This window comes from Anopheles merus, chromosome 2R (assembly GCF_017562075.2).
Source record: "Anopheles merus strain MAF chromosome 2R, AmerM5.1, whole genome shotgun sequence".
Lineage (NCBI taxonomy): Eukaryota > Metazoa > Arthropoda > Insecta > Diptera > Culicidae > Anopheles > Anopheles merus.
Window position 1 is genome coordinate 48342789 of NC_054082.1, and position 22648 is coordinate 48365436.

The following is a 22648-nucleotide window of genomic DNA, read 5'->3' on the forward strand; positions in this document are numbered from 1 at the left end:
TACTATGGCGATGAATGATCTTCAAACAAACAAAAATAGCTAACTTCATTTCAAATTTCTGCTGTCCGAGATTCACTGCCATGTACTGTATATACATACACTTTTTATTTAATATTTGTATGATTTCTCAAGTAACATTTTTAAACATCACCGTATTTTAGTTTTTGACACATTCTACAAACTTATTGTTAAACAATACTTCATTCATGAAAATAACCAGACACTCCCTAATCTTGTCACTTCTCTCGCGTATGATAGTTTCTCGCAAATCATCTGGACGGTTGGGTGTTCATTTCAGTTCCCTTCACAGTATTAGCCAATCCACGCAACAAAAAAGCGTACCGATCTCGGAGGCACCCATTCATCCTGTCAGTCTAGTTTCGGCCGGCAGAAACGAAACAGCAAATGGATCAGGGAGCCGACAGACTGACCGTAACTTGCAGTATCGTACCACGCAGCACGGCTGCCCATCACTGTAAAGTGTGTTACAGAGCGTAAAAGTTGAACGAAGGAGTTTGGGAAAACATCAGAACAGTGCATTGAATTAATCCCAATTATTGGAACCTAAAAAGCTCCAGTGCAGTTAGTGTTTGTATGTGTGTGTATGTGTGTGTGTGTGATGCTGCTGGATAGTTGGTTCATTGCGTTTTACTAGCATGCTCTAGACTACCATCTACAACTCTCAGCTTTTCGCATCCTATCCTTACCGCACAAAGTTGACAATTTGTTGCGCTTCTGCTAAATCGTGTGATGCTCTTACCTGACACGTTACCTGCTTCATTGGTGCTCGATTAATCAAAGCAAGTCGCTGTATATGCTCACTGATGTGCACTGTCGTGTTAAAAGGCGTCAAGCATACGAAGATATCAAATGCGACATTTTACGCATAGTGCTCATACTTTGAGGCTCATTGAACCCACTCCGCTAGATATACATAATTAGAAACAGAGAATAAAACATCAAAGTGTTTCTGTTAGTATTATTAACACCATATTTAGTGATCGTGCGTGATCGACAGTGTTTATTTGTTCATCTCGAAAGCACATAAAACGTGTTGTTTGCGCCTCTGGAAATTTGTGTTCTATTACATCGCCCTACCCGTTAAGCGGGCCGTAAAAAAGGCCTTCGTATCTTATTGGACAGCCAGCACCATCTAGCCATGTTTTCCCTGTGCGCTAAACCTGCCAGTGGCAACGGTTCCTCCAGGACGTCCCAACAGCTACAGCAAGGTAAGCATCGTGATAAACGATCTTACGCTTAAAATTAAACATTTTTACGCCCTATCCTTCCTGCATCTCCTTCTTACTTGAGCCACTCCTGATTCCAGTTGCGTTTTCGTAACAGTAAATAAAGCACACTTCAATCACCCCCAAGGTACAATTAATCCCGGCCTTTCATAGCAGTCCATCTGCTTGTCATCGGCAGGTTCATCCATCACAGGTACGGGTGTACGTGCGCTCCCTCCATCTACAAATTGAGTATTTCCGCATGCTTAGTAGATCAGTTTAAAAAAAAATCAAGCAAAAGATGCAAAACGACCCACCGATTTTTGTGGCTCAGCAAGCTAGAAAATCTGCATACTCGCTTCCTACCCTCAGGATCTCTATCCTTCCCTCTCTCTCGCTGTGCTTTATCTGTACGATGTTTTATGATGCCGTGATTTATGGATGTGATTATGAGTTCATTACATTCGCGAATTGCCTTTTAAGCGGGCCCAATTCGTTGCCTCACCTTTATAATATCATGGCACCATGGTGAACTTCTTCGCAAAGTGGAATGCCACACGGTACCCAATTTTACTTTAAACTCACCACCCTTTGTTCTTTATAGATCAACAGGGAAATGATGCAAATAATGATGATTATAACAGGGCAATCCTTCCCAGCCTTCCCGGCATACCTTGGGGATTATCTGCTTCACCTTGGTACTATTCGGAAACAGCAGGGCCACCTGCAAGGCGAATGCGGTGCCAAATTATGCGTGTGATCAATGGCAGTGATTAGAATTAACGACGTTTAATCCGTGCACAACGAAGAAGAAGGAAAAAAATAACTGCAAAAAAGAAGAAGAAAGCATTCGCAGGATCCCGTTACACAAAACCAAGCTGGCAAACGGGTAGGGAATCAGCATCAAGAAAACAGAAGGCACACATAATAAAACGCCTTCACGCTTTATCTAACCACCCGTGACCGGTCTGGTAATGTGCATAAATCCTTCACCCGTTCCCGATACTCACCATCGCGCGTTTCGCGCGTTTCGGATCGATGACACCGGCCAAACTCTTGGACCATCTAGATTCCGAATGAGCTTTAATCCTTTTGCAACCTGGTGGTGGTGCTGCTGCTGCCGTGTCGGTGGCATGATTTGCGTCCACGCGACTACCCTGTTCCGGCTGAGTGCGCCAACTTTTGAGAACGTTCATTAAAATTCATTTTAACGATCAAACGCCACCATAACTTACCCACATCATGGTGCCGTTCGGGGTGAGAAAGCACTTCCGATCTTGTTAGTGGATCGTATTTTCGTTTCCCGTCTCCCGTGCTTGCACGCACGTGAACGTAATCGTTGTTTCACATGCGCACGATTCTATAATCGCTTGGTCGCCATCTTTCCTGTGACCGAGCGTGGGCGATGGTCCGTAACAGCAAGGATTGGCTATAAAATTGCACTTATAATTTTCGTCCCAACATCGCAAAGGTTTTTTTTCCTGCTGCGCACGAAACAAACAACGACGAAATGTTTACCTTGAAGTATCAAATAATGGCACTTGCAAAAAAAAAACAAAGTGTCCGCTGCACTTGCAATACAAAACTTGTTGCACTGGTTTGTCTAGTTTGCTGCTAGCAACATGTAGTCTCCTTTTGCTTAGCTACTGTACACTCACACAAATACGCTTTTCAATTCTCTTTTTTCGTTGCTGTGCCATTTCGTGTCCTTGCGGATGCAAAAAAGCAGTAACAAAAAAAACTGACATCGTCATTATTTTGTCATCCATTCGAGATGTTTTGTTCTGCCATCTCGTGCTCTAAACATGTGACAAAGAATCATTTCCGCTTGCTTCCTGCTATCCATCTCTTGATCGAATGCAAGCATTCTTTTACAGCCGCGTGCAGGAAACACGATGAAAAGCTAGCACATTTTTTAGATATACTGGCAAACTGTCGCAAACCATTAATGGAACAGTACGTGAATGTTGTGCCAACTTTTCAATGAAATCCCTTTTTTTGCTGTTGTTGTTTTGAGTTTCCTGTTTTCATTTTGTTTTGCAGTTTTCAGGCTGCCGGTAAAAGGAAAATCGTTCCAAAACGTTTTGATTTTTTGTTGCTACTTTTTTTCTATTTCTCTCTCTCTCTCTCTCTCTCTCTCTCTCTCTATTTCTCATTCATTCAATATGCTTAAAAAGCACACTATTCTTACATTAAGTATATGTTTTCGTTGTTTTCTTCGTTCGCTTACTCAGTTGCATTCGATTAAAAACATTTTCCAATAACTTCAACGCAGCACAAAAATAAAACAAAGCTGTCCTTTGGGATGGGATGGCAAGGCAACAAGCCAGGCTCGGCCAAAGCTGCCCTAGGGACCAATGAGGGGCCAAAAACTTTTACTCGCATTTTCACAAAGCACTCTCGGGAACACAATGCATTATTTGCTGGATATGAGATATCAAAAAAAATCTTTTCCTCTTTCTTAAAGGCAACGATTCTTATGACTTTAAACCGAGAAACATAAAAAAAACAACAACCGAGAAGTACGCTCAAGAATTTATACTCTCATTAATATTTCCTAAGATTTTGTCTTTTATTTGATCAGAGCTTTCGGTGGAAAAGAAAAGCCTTTTAAAGCCACCTTTTACCGGGCAGGTCGATAGCTGAAAGCGAACCCGGCACGCATCACAAGAGTAACAGCGGTCATACCGCTCACGCGAGCAATCAGTATTTTTTATACCAGCTCGGAACCAAAGCATAAACACTTAAACGGACGACTACGGTGCGAAAAGCAAAACAAAAAAATGCTCAACGGTTAAAGGTATGAAAAGGGACGTTTTAGATACACCTGCGTTTTGAGCAAAACAATCAGGCTTTGCTTTTGTTGTAGACGATACAAAATTACATTTTTGACTTCGCATCTTATGAACATCAAGAAATACATACAACCTCACTCACTCATGCACACGGAATAAGGGTCACGGTTTAAAAATATTTTTTTGTAAAGTGTATCATGAAAATATTCCACATGCCTTTGTGGACCGTCGTCCGTTGGTCTGCCGCTGAAAACATGGGCTACAAAGCAGATTACAAAACTTTCATCTTTATGATGGCGTTGATTTTTATAACAGTATCCTCCGATGAGCAGAATATAATGAAAGTTACTTTTTTTGTATGGTGTTTGGTTTTTTTTGTACAAGCTTCCTCTGCATGCGCACACAGAAATGGCGAGTGTACGTCAAACAGTTTGCCAACAAAAAGTCCCACTACTAACCAACGGACGAAAAAAAACAATATCCACCACCACATCATTGAGTTTCCATGAGACCATTTGTTACCACTAGTGTTGGGTAAAGTGCTATTGTGCGCACTGTGCGCACAGCACACCATACTGTGCGCACAGCACAGCACAGTGCTTGAAGTGCGCATTGTGCTAGCACAGTGCGGAAGTGCTAGCACAGTGCTAGCACTTTTCGCACAATGCGCACACTTCGCACAGTGCGCTCTCTGAGCACACTTTTCGCACAGTGCGCACTCTTTACACAGTACGCTCTCTGAACACGCTGCAAGGCAACAAATCTGCATGAAGACTTACTGAGAGAACGCACTTTGCTGAGAGAGCGCACTTTGCTGAGAGAGCGCACTTTGCTGAGAGAGCGCACTTTGCTGAGAGAGCGCACTGCGCTGAGACAGCGCACTGTGCTGAGAGAGCGCACTGTGCGAAGAGTGCGCACTGTGCGAAAGTGCTAGCACTGTGCTAGCACTTCCGCACTGTGCTCAGAAAGCGCACTGTGCGAAAGTGCTAGCACTGTGCTAGCACTTCCGCACAGTGCTCAGAGAGCGCACTGTGCTGAGAGAGCGCACTGTGCTCAGAGAGCGCACTGTGCGAAAGTGCTAGCACTGTGCGATAGTGCTAGCACTGTGCTAGCACTTTGGCACTGGTTCGAAGTGCGCACTGTGCGCACAGTGCGCACAGCACACTTAGGGCAATGTGCGTGTGCGCACAGCACACTGAATTGTGCTACTTTACCCAACACTAGTTACCACCTTTCTCCCGGGGGCGGTAAGAATTCACACGAGCGCAGAACAGCAGGGCGTAGAAGCGAAATCATGTTTAAAATGTCCACGAGTCGTCCATTTCTGAACTGTACGCAGCCAGAAATAATTGCTATGAATCAGCAAAGTCGGCCGGTGTTATTAGCTTACGTTGACCGCGTTGCGTTTCCCAGTTCCCTGCGGTATGAAGTCTCAAAATGGACAGCATTGTGGAATAGGGTGTTTTTTGCTGGTTATTGTTCTCAGACACCAGAATACATCATGCTGGGCCTCTTTTGCGATGCATTTTTTCGGAAATATTCGCTACTCGCTTAGGCAGCAACGATATTTCTAAGCTCGCGAGTGAAAAAGAATGGAAAAAAGAAATCACAGCGAGGAAGAGGGATTGAAGGACTAACATGTTTTGATAACCACTCACAGAAAACGTCTTTCCGCCTCCAGCTCGGTCGGTGACACAGTGAAAAGGACCGTACAAAGCTTTGTAAAATGTTATGTATGAGCTTCCGCTGTACGCTCGAAAGTGGCTTCGATTTCTTCTTCTGCCGGGCGCAACACGAATACCATTATTCAGTTTTACCTTAACATCTTCCTTAGCATCTTCAGTCCATTTTGATCCTTTTCTGTTGAATGTTTTCAGTAGTTCATTACGGGCAATTGTTTCACTCCGTTGCCACCGATTGTGCTGGATTGATATCCGAGTGTGCTTAGCCGCCCGGCCACGTGCCTTCCAGTGGGTACAGCATTAAAATCATTTTATCGAGCCGCGCTCGTAGCCCAACCCGCTTTCCATCATTTCCGGCAACGTACTTTGACAATGGGAAAAAAAATTGCACAGCGAACTTTGGAGCTGAGCGCACTTTCCCTACCCTGACCTACTTTCAGTTCGGTGAGCAGCCTCAATGATGCTGCCATTTGCGGAAGCTACGTTGATTCAAGCAGCCTGATTTTGCGGAGGACGCATGAGAAGATGCATGCATGCAACCAAAGCGAGGATACAACTTTTCCAACGGGTAACAAACATGCAGTTCGAATTGCCTTGAATCTTCTGAAGACACACGCACGCATACAGAAACAGACGGGTAAGCATAGTGCCTTCTCACGAAGGATGGCAAGCAATCCTCAGGAACCATCCAAGCGAGGGTCATTTTACGCTCCAGTGGCTAAAAGTGTAGCAAAAACGGCGTCTCATCTCGTTTTTTCTCGAATCTACTTCCTGTGGGTGCAAACGAGCATACAGTCCTGCATGCTAGGGCGGCCTAAACTGAAAAGTACGGCAGCATATTAGCATAGAACCGCAAGCGCAAATCTGAACATACTTTTATCCAACCACATACCAATAGCAAATTGCTGTAAAAAAAGGATCAGCTGAAGCTTTTATGCCACATTTGGTGGTGTATTGAAAATTAGTGGTTGATGCATTTTGCTTCCTTCTTCCCGAGTGACCTTGACACTTTCATCTCGTCGGATTTCGAATCAATCAATACACAGCAAACGCACTCGGCTTTTATTATTTGCCGCCGGGATGATTGCATTATCTGTCCGGAGCATCCATTATCTCTCCACCAAACCACTTTAGTATGAGATAATCTGTTTCGTGAAGCACATCCACTCACAGCGTTGTGGTTAACCGCGGTGTAATATCAACATGTAACCGATCCTTTCATATAGCCTTCCAGCGGTGGTAGGATAGTTGTGCTTCGGAATCTTGACAAGGTTTCTCAGGACTTTTAGCTAATTTTTTGTCCAAAAGTCACCGTGTCGTTCGTAACATTATCATGTTTCTTGGAAACCTCACATCAAAACATATGCTTACTAAATTGTCTCGTTAGCTATATTCTCATCCTTTTCAATGTTTCCACCAGCCCCACACAAATGATATAATAGTGTGGAAATGATAGGCATAAGCAAGCTTAGGCTGTTGTCTTACCTAGAACTGCTTTAGGACATGGGTGGAAATCCGTGCTTTCTGGGAACGAACCTGAACCTTGGAAGTATTTCCAAATGCTACCGATACAGGTGTGTCGATCAGTAAAACAAATCTGTTTCCGATTGCCCGATACCGAATCGTAGCCCAATCGCCGCCGGTAGCGTTTGGGTGCTCGCTGCTTTGAAACGACGAAACGACCACTTTTCGGATGAGCGACTCTGAATGAAGTAATTACAGCTCAGCCACCAGTATCCCCCCATGTTGGGCTGCAAATCCGATGCCATGGGCTGTGGTGGAGCTAAAGCTCTCCGACTTTGCTACGAACGATTGGCTCGCAGGCTGACCGGAGAAGTACTGACCAGGGATGCAGGGTTGCCGATGGCTGGTTGATTGGTTTTGCATAATCAACCAGCGCAACCGAAGGCATTTCAAAAGGAATGGACCAATCCAACCGCACTGTATCAGTAAAGCGATCTTTACTACGATCTTCACACAAACGCACACACACCATCACCATCCAGCCATCGATTGATGTTCAAAGTATGAGAATAATAATGAACTGAGCGGTGTAGGAAAACAGGAATATCTTTAAACAGAAACCACATCACGGAGCGTATTCGGGAGAGCAGATCCCAGCAGCTTACCCTCCCGAAAGTGCCGGATATACGGATATTCGTTTCTCGCATCACACAGTAGCATATCAAAGCAGGTTCAGTTGATTACGATCTGTCGATTGTTTTTCGAGTAGCTTTTGAACAATCTCTTGGTAGCTGTTGAACAGTTGGGCCATGCTAGAGAACCAAACACACAACCATTCCGTTGTGTAGGGGATGCGTACAAACTACACAATCACTTACAAAGCAATTTTTCGAACAAAGCTACCACTCGTTCTGGAAGCCAGCTTTGATAGCTTGCAATATGCTAATCAACACAGTACAGTAAACTCTCGCAGATTTTGAAGCATGGTTGTGCTTTAGAAAATTATATCGCAGCTAGATCTTTTCTCGGTCTTTTCGAAGTGGAAATCGTTACGTGAACTAGTACGGTGACCGAGGCTTTACTTGATAAGGAGGAGAGACTTGAGGATGTCGTGCCTAAGTAGCACACTCAATTTATTACATTATCGGTTTATCGATAACACTGCATCGTGCAAATAATTGTTGATGTGGTGAAGGCAGTCATCGAAAGTTTTGTTGTATCGCAGATTTATATTTCGAACTTATTTTGCAGAAATTTAAGTGACATTATCATCTCCAAAAGACTCCGATTTTAATTAACATAACAATATTTAGTAACATATTTACTACAATAATTAACTTAATCCTGTGTTAAACGCCACGATTAACATGTAATTTTATCATCACAGCTTTTATTCGTTGAATATAATATGTGTCTGGTATTCTTGTGTTCTTACCAAATTAAGATCATTAATTAAAACTAAATAAACAATATTTCCAATAGTATAAAAATAAACATATAAATCACACTAGCAAAACAGTCACCCGAGTGCGCTTCTTGACAAGAAAATCAATGACGGCCATACGAAAAGATAAATTTGCTCCATTCATATATTGAGTAAAAAATTCCAATATTTCCACGTCTATTCCACGTCTGCGTTTAATGTAAAATAGTCACGGTTGCTTTTTAGTCATCGTATCATCGTCATCGTTTTGATAAGTTTCTTAAACTATATCCCAAAATTTGATAATTCAAATCTCTTAAACAATAATGGGGTCCTTTCCGTTTTAAGTATGTAGGCTGAAATTTTGGCCTGTCAGCTGTTTTCATTGTACAGGTCTCTCCGAGATACACCGAGATATATTCGTCAAGGCTCCAGAAAGCTTGTTTGAACAAAAATTTTCACCCATCTTGTCAAAAAGTGATATTCAAATTTAGTTATAGAACAAGCTATGAGACCACCTGGACTACACACGCTTTGATTCTGGATTCCATCACCAGATCTCTTTAATGCACCTTGGGATAAATGTAAACATAACTTTGTTTTGTCATTTTCCAGCAGGTACTCGAATCTAATTCTAGCTTTGAGGCTAGAATAATCTAGACTGAAAATTGCAGGCTAGTTTTGTGTGTGGTTTTGTATGGAGTGTTTACATGATTTCAGCCTCCAACTGTCAAACTCCACACAAAAAACTGACTAGAATTGTGAAGGGCCCCAATAACAAAATTTGCTTATAAATCGAGATAACGATTGTTGTTTTAATTGAGTTTGACATTTATTAACTAATAATCAAATTAATGATTCATCTTTTTTCTGGCGTAATGACATCTGCGATTTAGCCACTCTGCACAAACTTCTTCTAAGTACTCCACAATTGATTTATCACTCCACGTTGTAGGGTCCTAACGGAAATTAAACTCGTGTGGACGCATGATGTATGAGTGATAAACAGGATAAACAAAACTGAAAATTACGATGAAATAAATATCATGAAGTTAAAACGTTCCACAACGCCCAAACAAAAAAAGGCCACAGCATAAATTGTATGAAGAAAAAATACAACTAAATTTTGTAAAAAACATTTAAAAATTTTACGTCAACTTAAGCAAGGATATCGTGTGATATAAATAAAATAACAACAAACCAAATTAATCCTAGATAGAAAGCCCTATGATTTTTTGCCCTTCTAAATTAACCTCAAAAACTCAATACCTCACACTAGTGGCATTTCCCTATCTTCTAGCCTATTTCGCATCGTTCTAGCAGTGGCGTGCTGGTGCTTATTTTACGGTAAAATAAAGATTCCAATTTTTCACTTGTTTGCTAGGGTACACTCGGATCGTACCGCTTTGACCTTGTCAAAAATTCCTAACGGAACGTTTTCTACCGGTTCTTTCACCCCTGACCAACTCCTCAATGATCAAACTCACTCGTTACATTTTCTCCGGTTTTTTTTACGCATTTCTTATGCATTTTTCCAAAACAAAACCCAAAAGAAGCATGTAAAATATTTGCCAAGAACTAAGGGAAAGCTTGCCCCGAAAGCTTTACCTTTTTGCTGAAGTACACTCTTGTTCATGCTCAAACCCAAACCGAGGAAAGCAGGCGTCGAAATGGAAAAACGGGTCTTCCGAGGGTACGCACAACAAAAAAAAAAACAGTAGCAGTACGAACAGTACGAAAATTTCAAAATGATACCCATTTCCCAACCTGCATACTAAAACAGTGCCAAATGTTTACCGAGTGTTTTGCCACTTCTAAACGGTACCGTCGCCACGTTGAATATCTTCACCAGCCCTTCCTAAAGCGCTCGAGCGTGGCTGAGAATTATTCCTTGCGCGAAAGGGATAAGAGTTTCGATTGGACGACACTGTTTGCAATGAATGAAACGGCGTGAACGCGGCTGTTGGTCATTTTTTATTCCACACAATCGCAACAACGCCCACAACGGTCCTTCACTTCCGTTCGCGTAAGTTCGCTTGTTTCAAACAACTTCCCGAGACAGTGTAGTGTACGCAAGGCTTTCCTAAATTGGCTACGCACGTCTTTGGAGTCGTGTATTTTGTGCATATTTTGTGTATTTTAGACGTTGTAGTATATTTGAGGAACGATTTGATTGCAAATATTTCACATTCCAGCCGCGCCTTGGTATGCATATTTATAGCACAACACACGCTGTCTCCGGGGTCATAGGATGCTCCGCTGGAGAACACAAGCGTCAAATAGCCTATAATATGTAATGGGCCATGGTCATAACAGCTAACGAATTCAGCCATGTTTTCAAAAGCATCACTCCTCCCTAGCCGTACCATACAGCAGACAAACCGGGTACAACAAATGATGACACTTTTCCATACATTTTCCCTTCTCCAGCCAACCCCATTACGGTTCCATTCCGTGCACTGAAACGGCTGAGATAGCTCATTTGCATTTGCTTGCTGCCGGTTTATGTTACGCTTTACCACATTTCGGAGACATGAAGATACGACTTTTCCTGCGACCGAACAGACATTATGTCGCCGCATAATGTTTTACTGCGCTAGCAAACTATCAAAACGGAGCAGTAGCAACTTTAGACCAAACCGAACCCGCTAAAAAGCAAACCGCTACGAATGCGACCAAAGTTTTAGTCCTACAATTTAATTACACCGTTGAAGCAACTATCCAGTTTGGATCCAAAGCGATACGGAATGTGTGGAAAAAAGAGTGGGGAGAAGGAGGATTTAGAGGTGGGTGTTTACCCCAAATTAGCCGAATTTATCCTGCTTTAGCTATAGTTGGACCATCTGTTTCATCCCCGTCGAACAAGCATTGCCTGATGAAACAACTTAGTTAGCATTCAACCATAACTGTAATCAATCTTGAATGTCACGTATAACAGTTTTTTTGTCTTCTTTTTCTCTCTTTTCAGTAACCTGCAAAAGTTGCAACTGTAAGTATAAAAAAGGTTTTGAATTTTATTTTCCCTTTTATGATTATGTCCCTGCTACAACGGTGTACCTCTTTGGACCGAAGTTATTATTTATGGCATATACCAATATTTGTAAATAACGTGTCACAAAATACAACAGCACAAAATGCGTAGCTGTAGTTATTTTTTCATTTAGTTTCATAATGGGCCGTTCTTTGGGCGTGTTCAGTATTTTTGAAGTTGTTTTTCAATAACACATTTCAATAAGAAAGGTTATTGAATCAATCGCTTAGGGCAGGGGTCTCCAATCTACGGTCCGCGGGCCGGATGCGGCCCTCAATAGCCTATAATGTGGCCCGCGACGACTTGGTAGAGGTTAAAATAAATAGCTTATTTGTTTACTAATTATTCAAAAAAAATTTACTTTTGAAAGACTTTCGTAATATTTGATAAAATAAAGCTGTTGACATTTGATATATTCAGTAAGTATTTTCTAGTAAAATCAAGTTTTGAACATTCACTCATTCTAAAGCTAACGTCAAAATGGCCCTAAACAATGTTATTTTTGAAGCAATGCGGCCCGCGAACTGAAAAGTTTAGAGGCACCTAGCTTAGGGCAACGATCGGAAAAGGCAGTATGTATTAATTACATTATTTCTACAGAACATTCGAAAACAGCCTAGAATATTTGAAAAAAATTATAGCTATTTCATAAGGAATCCGTTATCGATATGTCTGTCATGGCATTATTTGATCGTAAAGCATTTTGATACTAATTAAATGTACGTTTGATCCCTTCTGAATAAAAATATGCGCGTTTGTTTCGATTTATTTTTAAGCCGTTTAGTATACCATTTCAAATCCCCATTTTTTTCGACATGGGAATTAATATTGCGATATTGCTCTTTCATTGTTGTTTTGACTGATCACACATTCGCGCGCATTTTTTTTTTGATCCTAGACTGATGAATCATTACAATTAGTTTTAATAATATGAATTACCAATGATGTGAATGCCCCTGCTTCTTAAAAAACTCAATCTTAACGCGGTTTTCGTGGCTGTTATGCGTCATATGACACACAATTAGTCGTATTATTCCGTGGTTTTCCGTGAAAGTGGCCAAAGAGAGTCTCTCGCCTATATTTATAGTTTTCCTTCAACCGTTCGCCATCGCGATACTTCCAACGTCGCATAACACACTCGAACGCGCTATACGCATTTCGCTATAAGCTTACATTCACTAAAACCAATGCCGAACCATAATTAGATGATATAATAACAGACAATCATAAGCGTTACTACTATATCGATTACGCGTTATCGATATCGCAATATCATAATTCGCATTTCGCATTCCTTCGAATCATTAACTAATATTTTTTATTATATATATATAAAGAAATCCACTATTCGGTCAAAATATTCCCCTAAGCAATTGCCCTATTCCATTATTTGTTGGAACCCTGTATGTTTCAAACGTACGATTGTTCCAATTGTTGCTAATGCTAGTGGAATAACAATGGCTAAATGTAAATATTCACCTGCCTTAGCTCACTAACCTTGAACATTGGTTAATGAACTATTCAAATTTCCGCTGATGAAGCTCACATTGATTCTGCACAATAAAATGAAACAGAAATTCAACAAAACTTGTAACTAGTTTTTGCAAACTGCTGAAAGCAATCCGCTTTCATCAAGGTTCCATTTTCCATTTTCCAATTTTTCTTATTTTTCATTTGATCTACTTACAGCTTCTTTAACGTTTACCGTTACTATCAGCATCGTTAGTCCTCGTGATGGAAGCCTTTTTTCCATTTTTTTTCTTGCATTTTCCCTTTCCATACCGCCCTGTCACGCCATATTAAATTACACGGTGCATAAGGCACAGAACGGTGTGGTAGTTCATGCTGGAGTCTGAAAATGGACTGTAAAGCAAATAAATAGAACATGAAAATTGCATTTTTTAACTGCACGTCATTCCCGTCGTTCCGTTCTTTTCCCATATGCAGAGCGACGGTCGCTTTGACATTAAGCATTCAAAGCATTTTCCAGTTCCAGCCCTAATAGCAAAACAAGATTAAATCCTCGGGGCAAATTAGGACTAACAAACGGAAAGTGTTACATGACGCGGCAACACTGTCACATTTAATCGCATGTTTTCAGATAAATTGAATCGCAGAAACAAAAGTATCCTACTAACTTCATTTCGCACAGCTAAACCATTTTCCGGATAAATAAGTACTACATTCGTCGAGCAATCAATATACAGCTACCTGCATAACTCGCATAACTGCATAACTATTTATCAATATCCATTTGAAGCGGAATTTTGAAATATGAAATACAGTGGTACCTTTTTTGTAAATTATACACTTTTCGATGCTATTTAGCAAACATGTCAAACATGCGGCCAGCGAAGGCTTTCAAACCTCCGCGGGAGAACTTAACATTTGCATTGAAACGAATGAACTTTGTTCACCTGACAGTATAAAAAAACTAATAGAGATAATTTGTAAACATTATTTCAAAGGTAATTAAAGCTTACTAATAATCAACGACCTTGCGAGCCTTTTGTCAGTTATCCGGAATGTTCACCATTGCGAAGACATGCGTGCAGCCATGTTTTAAGATCTGCCTTTTATCAATTCCTTCTTATTTTTTGTGACAACATTTTTGGAATAGAGCTTTTACTGATGTAATATATGATTATGGGTATAGAAAATTTCGAGGGGACGCAGCTGAGAGATTTGGAAGTTAGCGTATTATGGTGGCATATCAAAATTCCGCCGAAATTTCCTTAAAATCATCGCATTGAGTTTTGGCGTCATTACTTGCCACTCCAACACGGGGAAACCCAACCCCTTGTGCGGATGGGTTGCATGGCTAAATTGAGAGGAGGGTAGATGATTGATCTTCATAACTCTACCTGGGAGCGTCTGTTCTCCATGTTAGGATCGGCTTCCCCCCAGCGTATGTCTCTTCCCGAAGGGCTGCGCTGACTTCTTCCGAAGTTATTATTTATGGCATATACCAATATTTGTAAATAACGTGTCACAAAATACAACAGCACAAAATGCGTAGCTGTAGTTATTTTTTCATTTAGTTTCATAATGGGCCGTTCTTTGGGCGTGTTCAGTATTTTTGAAGTTGTTTTTCAATAACACATTTCAATAAGAAAGGTTATTGAATCAATCGCTTAGGGCAGGGGTCTCCAATCTACGGTCCGCGGGCCGGATGCGGCCCTCAATAGCCTATAATGTGGCCCGCGACGACTTGGTAGAGGTTAAAATAAATAGCTTATTTTGTTTACTAATTATTCAAAAAAAATTTACTTTTGAAAGACTTTCGTAATATTTGATAAAATAAAGCTGTTGACATTTGATATATTCAGTAAGTATTTTCTAGTAAAATCAAGTTTTGAACATTCACTCATTCTAAAGCTAACGTCAAAATGGCCCTAAACAATGTTATTTTTGAAGCAATGCGGCCCGCGAACTGAAAAGTTTAGAGGCACCTAGCTTAGGGCAACGATCGGAAAAGGCAGTATGTATTAATTACATTATTTCTACAGAACATTCGAAAACAGCCTAGAATATTTGAAAAAATTATAGCTATTTCATAAGGAATCCGTTATCGATATGTCTGTCATGGCATTATTTGATCGTAAAGCATTTTGATACTAATTAAATGTACGTTTGATCCCTTCTGAATAAAAATATGCGCGTTTGTTTCGATTTATTTTTAAGCCGTTTAGTATACCATTTCAAATCCCCATTTTTTTCGACATGGGAATTAATATTGCGATATTGCTCTTTCATTGTTGTTTTGACTGATCACACATTCGCGCGCATTTTTTTTTTGATCCTAGACTGATGAATCATTACAATTAGTTTTAATAATATGAATTACCAATGATGTGAATGCCCCTGCTTCTTAAAAAACTCAATCTTAACGCGGTTTTCGTGGCTGTTATGCGTCATATGACACACAATTAGTCGTATTATTCCGTGGTTTTCCGTGAAAGTGGCCAAAGAGTCTCTCGCCTATATTTATAGTTTTCCTTCAACCGTTCGCCATCGCGATACTTCCAACGTCGCATAACACACTCGAACGCGCTATACGCATTTCGCTATAAGCTTACATTCACTAAAACCAATGCCGAACCATAATTAGATGATATAATAACAGACAATCATAAGCGTTACTACTATATCGATTACGCGTTATCGATATCGCAATATCATAATTCGCATTTCGCATTCCTTCGAATCATTAACTAATATTTTTTATTATATATATATAAAGAAATCCACTATTCGGTCAAATATTCCCCTAAGCAATTGCCCTATTCCATTATTTGTTGGAACCCTGTATGTTTCAAACGTACGATTGTTCCAATTGTTGCTAATGCTAGTGGAATAACAATGGCTAAATGTAAATATTCACCTGCCTTAGCTCACTAACCTTGAACATTGGTTAATGAACTATTCAAATTTCCGCTGATGAAGCTCACATTGATTCTGCACAATAAAATGAAACAGAAATTCAACAAAACTTGTAACTAGTTTTTGCAAACTGCTGAAAGCAATCCGCTTTCATCAAGGTTCCATTTTCCATTTTCCAATTTTCTTATTTTTCATTTGATCTACTTACAGCTTCTTTAACGTTTACCGTTACTATCAGCATCGTTAGTCCTCGTGATGGAAGCCTTTTTTTCCTTTTTTTTCTTGCATTTTCCCTTTCCATACCGCCCTGTCACGCCATATTAAATTACACGGTGCATAAGGCACAGAACGGTGTGGTAGTTCATGCTGGAGTCTGAAAATGGACTGTAAAGCAAATAAATAGAACATGAAAATTGCATTTTTTAACTGCACGTCATTCCCGTCGTTCCGTTCTTTTCCATATGCAGAGCGACGGTCGCTTTGACATTAAGCATTCAAAGCATTTTCCAGTTCCAGCCCTAATAGCAAAACAAGATTAAATCCTCGGGGCAAATTAGGACTAACAAACGGAAGTGTTACATGACGCGGCAACACTGTCACATTTAATCGCATGTTTTCAGATAAATTGAATCGCAGAAACAAAAGTATCCTACTAACTTCATTCGCACAGCTAAACCATTTTCCGGATAAATAAGTACTACATTCGTCGAGCAATCAATATACAGCTACCTGCATAACTCGCATAACTGCATAACTATTTATCAATATCCATTGAAGCGGAATTTTGAAATATGAAATACAGTGGTACCTTTTTTGTAAATTATACACTTTCGATGCTATTTAGCAAACATGTCAACATGCGGCCAGCGAAGGCTTTCAAACCTCCGCGGGAGAACTTAACATTTGCATTGAAACGAATGAACTTTGTTCACTGACAGTATAAAAAAACTAATAGAGATAATTTGTAAACATTATTTCAAAGTAATTAAAGCTTACTAATAATCAACGACCTTGCGAGCCTTTTGTCAGTTATCCGAATGTTCACCATAGCGAAGACATGCGTGCAGCCATGTTTTAAGATCTGCCTTTTATCAATTCCTTCTTATTTTTTGTGACACATTTTTGGAATAGAGCTTTTACTGATGTAATATATGATTAGGGGTATAGAAATTTCGAGGGGACGCAGCTGAGAGATTTGGAAGTTAGCGTATTATGGTGGCATATCAAATTCCGCCGAAATTTCCTTAAAATCATCGCATTGAGTTTTGGCGTCATTACTTGCCACTCCAACACGGGAAACCCACCCCTTGTGCGGATGGGTTGCATGGCTAAATTGAGAGGAGGGTAGATGATTGATCTTCATAACTCTACCTGGGAGCGTCTGTTCTCCATGTTAGGATCGGCTTCCCCCCAGCGTATGTCTCTTCCCGAAGGGCTGCGCTGACTTCTTCCGTCTTGGCTCGCTGCAGGACTCTAAAAAGCCAACGAGCGTAGGCCCTACGACGAGACTGGAGGTTAAGGGAGAGGCCTTGCAAGCCACCCTCGTAAAAAAAAAACCGCATGCAACGAATAGTCAACAAGAAGAAGTACCGTATCGGACCAATCGATTCAGACCCACGCACCGAAAAAGAACTTACGATTGGAAGCTCGGGACTCGCGTGAGCTCGGTACTGCGTTCTGGTGCTGGGTGCGATGCAGCAGAGAGTGATCGGGTGGTGGCCGGTCAACAAACGGATGTGCAGGTTGAGAATTCGTGGCAGAATCTTCAACCTGAGCATTATTAATGTGCATAGTCCGCACCTTGGGAGCACCGCTGACGAGAAGGAGGCCTTCTATACGCAGCTGGAGAGGGAGTACGACCGCTGCCCAAAATATGACGTAAAGGACGTCATCGGAGACCTGAACGCTCAGGTCGGACAGGAGGAGGCATATAAACCAACAATTGGAAGCTTCAGCGTCCACCAGTTGACAAATGAAAACGGCCTCAGGATGGTAAACTTTGCCTCCTCCAAGCACATGAGCATCCGCAGCACCATCTTCCAGCATGCACACCGCCATAGCTACACCTGGAGACACCCGAAGGGCGTTTCAAAGTCCCAAATCGACAACGTTCTGATTGACGGAAGGCACTTCTCGGATATTATCGACGTTAAAACGTATAGAGGCGCAAACGTCGACTCGGACCATTTCCTGGTCATGGTGAAGCTGCGCCAGAAGCTCTCCGTGGTTAACAACCAACGGAGTCAGGCCACCCCAAGGCTCAACCTGGAACGTTGGAGGGTGCTGATGTGGCGGAGGGGTATGCGACAGCGCTCGGGGAAGCGCTACCGCTCCACAACAACATCGCCGCGATGCCCCTCGCAGACCACTGACGTATGGTGGAACGAGCCATCAGCACTGCAGCCGAACACAAGATCGGCCGCTTACCACGTAGAGATACAAAGGGATGGTTCGACGAAGAGTGCAGACGAGCACTATCCGAAAAGAATGCATGCTACGGCATGAAACCCGTCAGAACGTGGAGATCTACAGACGACTGAGGAAACAGCAGAACCCTGCTCTTCCAGGCCAAGCAGCGCCGTTTTGAAGAGTCAGACGAACAGCTACTGGAGCAGCTTTCTCAGTCGAGGGACACCCGCTTGTTCTACAGGAGATTGAAGGAGGCACGGAGCGGGTTTGCTCCTAAAACCGCAATGTACCGGGATGCGGAAGGACATCTCCTGACGGACGAGCGGGAGGTGATCGAAAGGTGGAAGTGCTACTATGAAGGACATCTGAATGGAGCAGAGGCAGGAGAGACTGGCGCAAGTGGCAGAACAAGGCAACCACCACTGCAGCAGCACAGCAGTAACAACAGCGACAGCATCGGTGCAAACGACGAGGTGCCCCCGCCATATCTGGATGAGATTGCCAGTGCCATCAAGCAGCTTAAGAGCAATAAGTCTGCCGGCAGCGATGGTCTGGCGGCCGAGCTCTTCAAGATGGGACCGGAGAAGCTTACCGTCGAAATGCATCGCCTGATCGTGAAAGTCTGGGAACAAGAGGAACTACCGGAGGAATGGAAGCTGGGTGTTATTCACCCAGTCTACAAAAAGGGTGACAGGCTGGATTGTTCGAATTTCCGAGCCATTACAGTCCTAAATGCCGCCTACAAGATCCTGTCCCAGATCCTGTTCTGCAGACTTGCGCCCCTTGCTATAAATTTTGTCGGCAGCTACCAAGCTGGGTTTGTTGGAGGCAAATCCAACCCCGCCCAAATTTTTACTCTATGGCAGATTCTCCAGAAGTGCCGAGAGCGCCAGATCCCAACGCACAACCTGTTCATCGACTTCAAGGCGGTCTACGACACCATAGACCGGAAGGAGCTATCATGCAGCGGTACCACTTCCCTGGGAAGTTGATCCGGCTGTTAGAGGCCACCATGAACGGGGTGCAGTGCAATGTGAGAGCATCGAACTTGACGTTGGAATCGTTCGAATCTCACAGGGGTCTTAGGCAAGGTGACGGACTCTCCTGTCTGCTCTTCAACATCGCCCTGGAAGGTGTCATTCAAGGCGCGGGGCTGGACAACGACATCCACGATCTCTACCGGTCTCTCCAATTTTTTGGCTTCGCGGATGACATCGACATCATCGGCAGGACAACAGCGAAGGTGTGTGAGGCGTAAACCCGACTCAAACGCGAAGCAACAAGAACTGGATTGAGAATCAATGCGACGAAGACGAAGTACCTGCTTGCCGATGATTCAGACCATCTGGGAAGCAGTGTATTAGTTGACGGCGACAGTCTCGAGGTGGTAAAGGAGTTTTGCTATCTCGGGACGGTCGTTACTTCGGACAACGACATCAGCAGCGAAATCCGGCGACGCATTGTGCAAGGGAATCGTGCAGATTATGGGCTTCACCAACTGCTGAGATCCAGAAGACTTCGAGCCCGCACGAAATGTGAGATATACCGCACACTGATTCGCCCGGTGGTCCTCTATGGACACGAATCCTGGACCATCCGAGCGGAGGATGCAAACGCTCTGGGCGTGTTTGAGCGACGCATCTTCCGGACCATCTTTGGCGGTGTGTTCGAGCATGGAGCGTGGAGGAGAAGGATGAACCACGAGCTTGCAGAACTGTACGGCAGACCGAGCATCCTGACGGTGGCGAAGGCTGGCAGGATACGATGGCTGGGGCATGTCATGAGATGCGGACTCATGCCCCACCAAGAAGGTTTCGACAGCGATCCCCAGTTCGGCATAAGGCGCAGGGGAGCACAGCGAACTCGATGCCTGGCCCAGGTGAAGCGAGACCTGACGGAGATCGGGTGTCTGCATGGATAGAAGGCTGCAGCCAGGGACCGAGCATCTTGGAGAAATATTGTTGACCGGGCCATGTCACATCGACGTGCTCTATCATGAGCAAGCCAACAAGAGAGAGAGAGAGACTTGCCACTGCGAAGACAATTGACGCGATTTGCGCTTCCTGACTTGTATGTTCATGTTACGCAGGTACTATTTCACTGTTTAGCCAGTTGCATCCGGAACAAGCGAACGCAACGATGTAGTGACTTTTCCGTCGGTCTTCATTTCCAGCACCATTTGTTACTTATTGTCGCTCGGGGTCGTCAGCCATTAAAAAAAAAAGTTGATCTACCTGTTTGGATATCACAGTTTGAGTTCGACCGATAGAGTTGTCTAATTTTGTATGCTTACTCATGTAATACTATTATTAAAAGTGCTTTTAGATTGTGAGTCATGAGACAATAAAACGGGTGTGCTTATGTTGATCCACTTAAAAAGAACATTTCAACATTCAGTTTTAGTAGTTCGATTGGCGGAGACTGGAGTAAGTTACTAATAGGGACTTCTTTGGTTAGGTAACCCAAAAGATAGAATGTAGCCTGTGTTAATAGTTCATTTGCGGCGACACTTTTAAGTCAGCGTTCTTATATTTTCACCCATGTTCAGACTTTAGGACTTTCTAGACAATTCACAAAACATGTATCAAAATATCACTTTCAACAAAACATCGGGTTATTTTTTTAATGTGAATTTTATGAAATCGACTGAAAGACGGATATTATCTTTGAAAAAAAAAAATAAATAAAAATAAAAAAATAACCACATAGCTAGCTAATATTGGCCGATGTAGTACTAAAATTATGAGCTTTCGTTTTTAGACATTATTGTTTGTGAAAAAGCTGAATTTGTCCTTCGTGTGCCTATTAAATGACCTATGTTTAGAACACAAGTTCCCAAAATCAACAGAATGCTTGATTTTCCATGAGTTTATTTAACTACTGGTCTGTTTTTTTTTCACTGGCATAGCCAAAAAGTATCCTCATCGATGTGTGAAAGGGATATGAGGTTAAGAAAGCCTCAAAGTTAGCCCTAGTAATGGGACATACTTTGAGCAGATAACATAGAACACCAATTACAAGAATTTCAAAATTTCAAAGTTAGGCTACTAATGATATAAATATAAGTAAATATCATGAACTGCTTTGCTTATTCTACTTTTCAATTTTAATTTTCACTTTGATTTTAATTCCTCTTTTATTATCTCTTTTCTATATATATAAAATCTCGTGTTACTGTGTTTGTTGCCAGCAACCTCAGAAACGGCAGGACCATTTTCACGAAACTTTGTACACACGTTATGGTGGTATGAGAATAAGTTTTAAGACTTACAACATTTTCAGTTATTACACTACAATTATTTTAATTACAATTTTCTAACTCCCGTACAAAGGACAAGATTGTTGTTGTTGAATTCACTCGGTGTGAATTGCGGTTTACACTCTCGTTGAAAACCTGAACGTTGGAAACAAATTCGAGTAGTTTGCGAGCTCGCATGAGGCCTCGCAATCGCGATAGCTTTATAGCGCCAGTGACCTCGGATGAAATCAGGTTGCGAGGGTTAGCAGTTTTTTCGATAGTTAAAGCAGTTATAATTAGAGCACCCCGTAAACAGTTGTGACAGCGCAAATTATAACTTGCTAAAGACTTGAAATGATATAGTTTTTCTTGCAAAATCCACAAAAAGGCCATTATTATTCATTTTGACAAATCACAGAGAAGAAAAAAGAGTCTTTAGATAAAAAATAAATAAAAGCTAAAACTTAAATAAATAACGAGTAGCGTTCAGCGGGAAGACTTGCGATGTACGATGCTGTCACAAATATCCCAAGTGACAAAGCAGAGATGGTATACTACACTTATTTGGGAACAATGGGTAAAAAAAAGGGATGGTCCCGTGGTACAGTCGTCAACTCTAACGACTCAATAACATGCCCGTCATGGGTTCAAGCCCAAAATGAACCATCACCCCGTACCAAGGATTGACTATCCGGCTACATGGTATGGTAATGAATTGAGTTTCGAAAGCCTGTATAGGCCGGCATGTCCGCGTAGGACGTTACGCCAAATATAAGAAGATGAAAAAAAAGCCATTTCGCTTTGGCATATTTGCTGTTTTACATTCCAAACGAGTTAGTATACTTGCTCGGATATTAGTATTAAAAAATACTAAACCGTTTTTGGCTACTGAAGTTTACCGTTCAGTTCGCAAGTGTAAACAAATTTTACTACGGTTTTTTTTTCAGTCTGTAGAAAAAAGCAGGGCAGCGGGGCTATAGAATGACTAGCAGTTTTA

At 41.9% G+C, this 22648-nt stretch overlaps 1 protein-coding gene across 2 annotated transcripts in view; it reads left to right on the forward strand.

Annotated features, from left to right (window-relative positions):
- The first annotated feature begins 350 nt into the window (after window positions 1–350).
- LOC121588893 overlaps window positions 351–22648 on the forward strand; it is a 56494-nt gene continuing 34196 nt past the window's right edge. For both annotated transcript variants that reach the window (XM_041907329.1, XM_041907330.1), the window contains exons 1-2: window positions 351–1229; window positions 11559–11579. In XM_041907329.1, the coding sequence (XP_041763263.1) occupies window positions 1160–1229; window positions 11559–11579 (91 nt within the window). In that variant the 5' untranslated portion in view covers window positions 351–1159. The remainder of the gene's footprint in view (window positions 1230–11558; window positions 11580–22648) is intronic.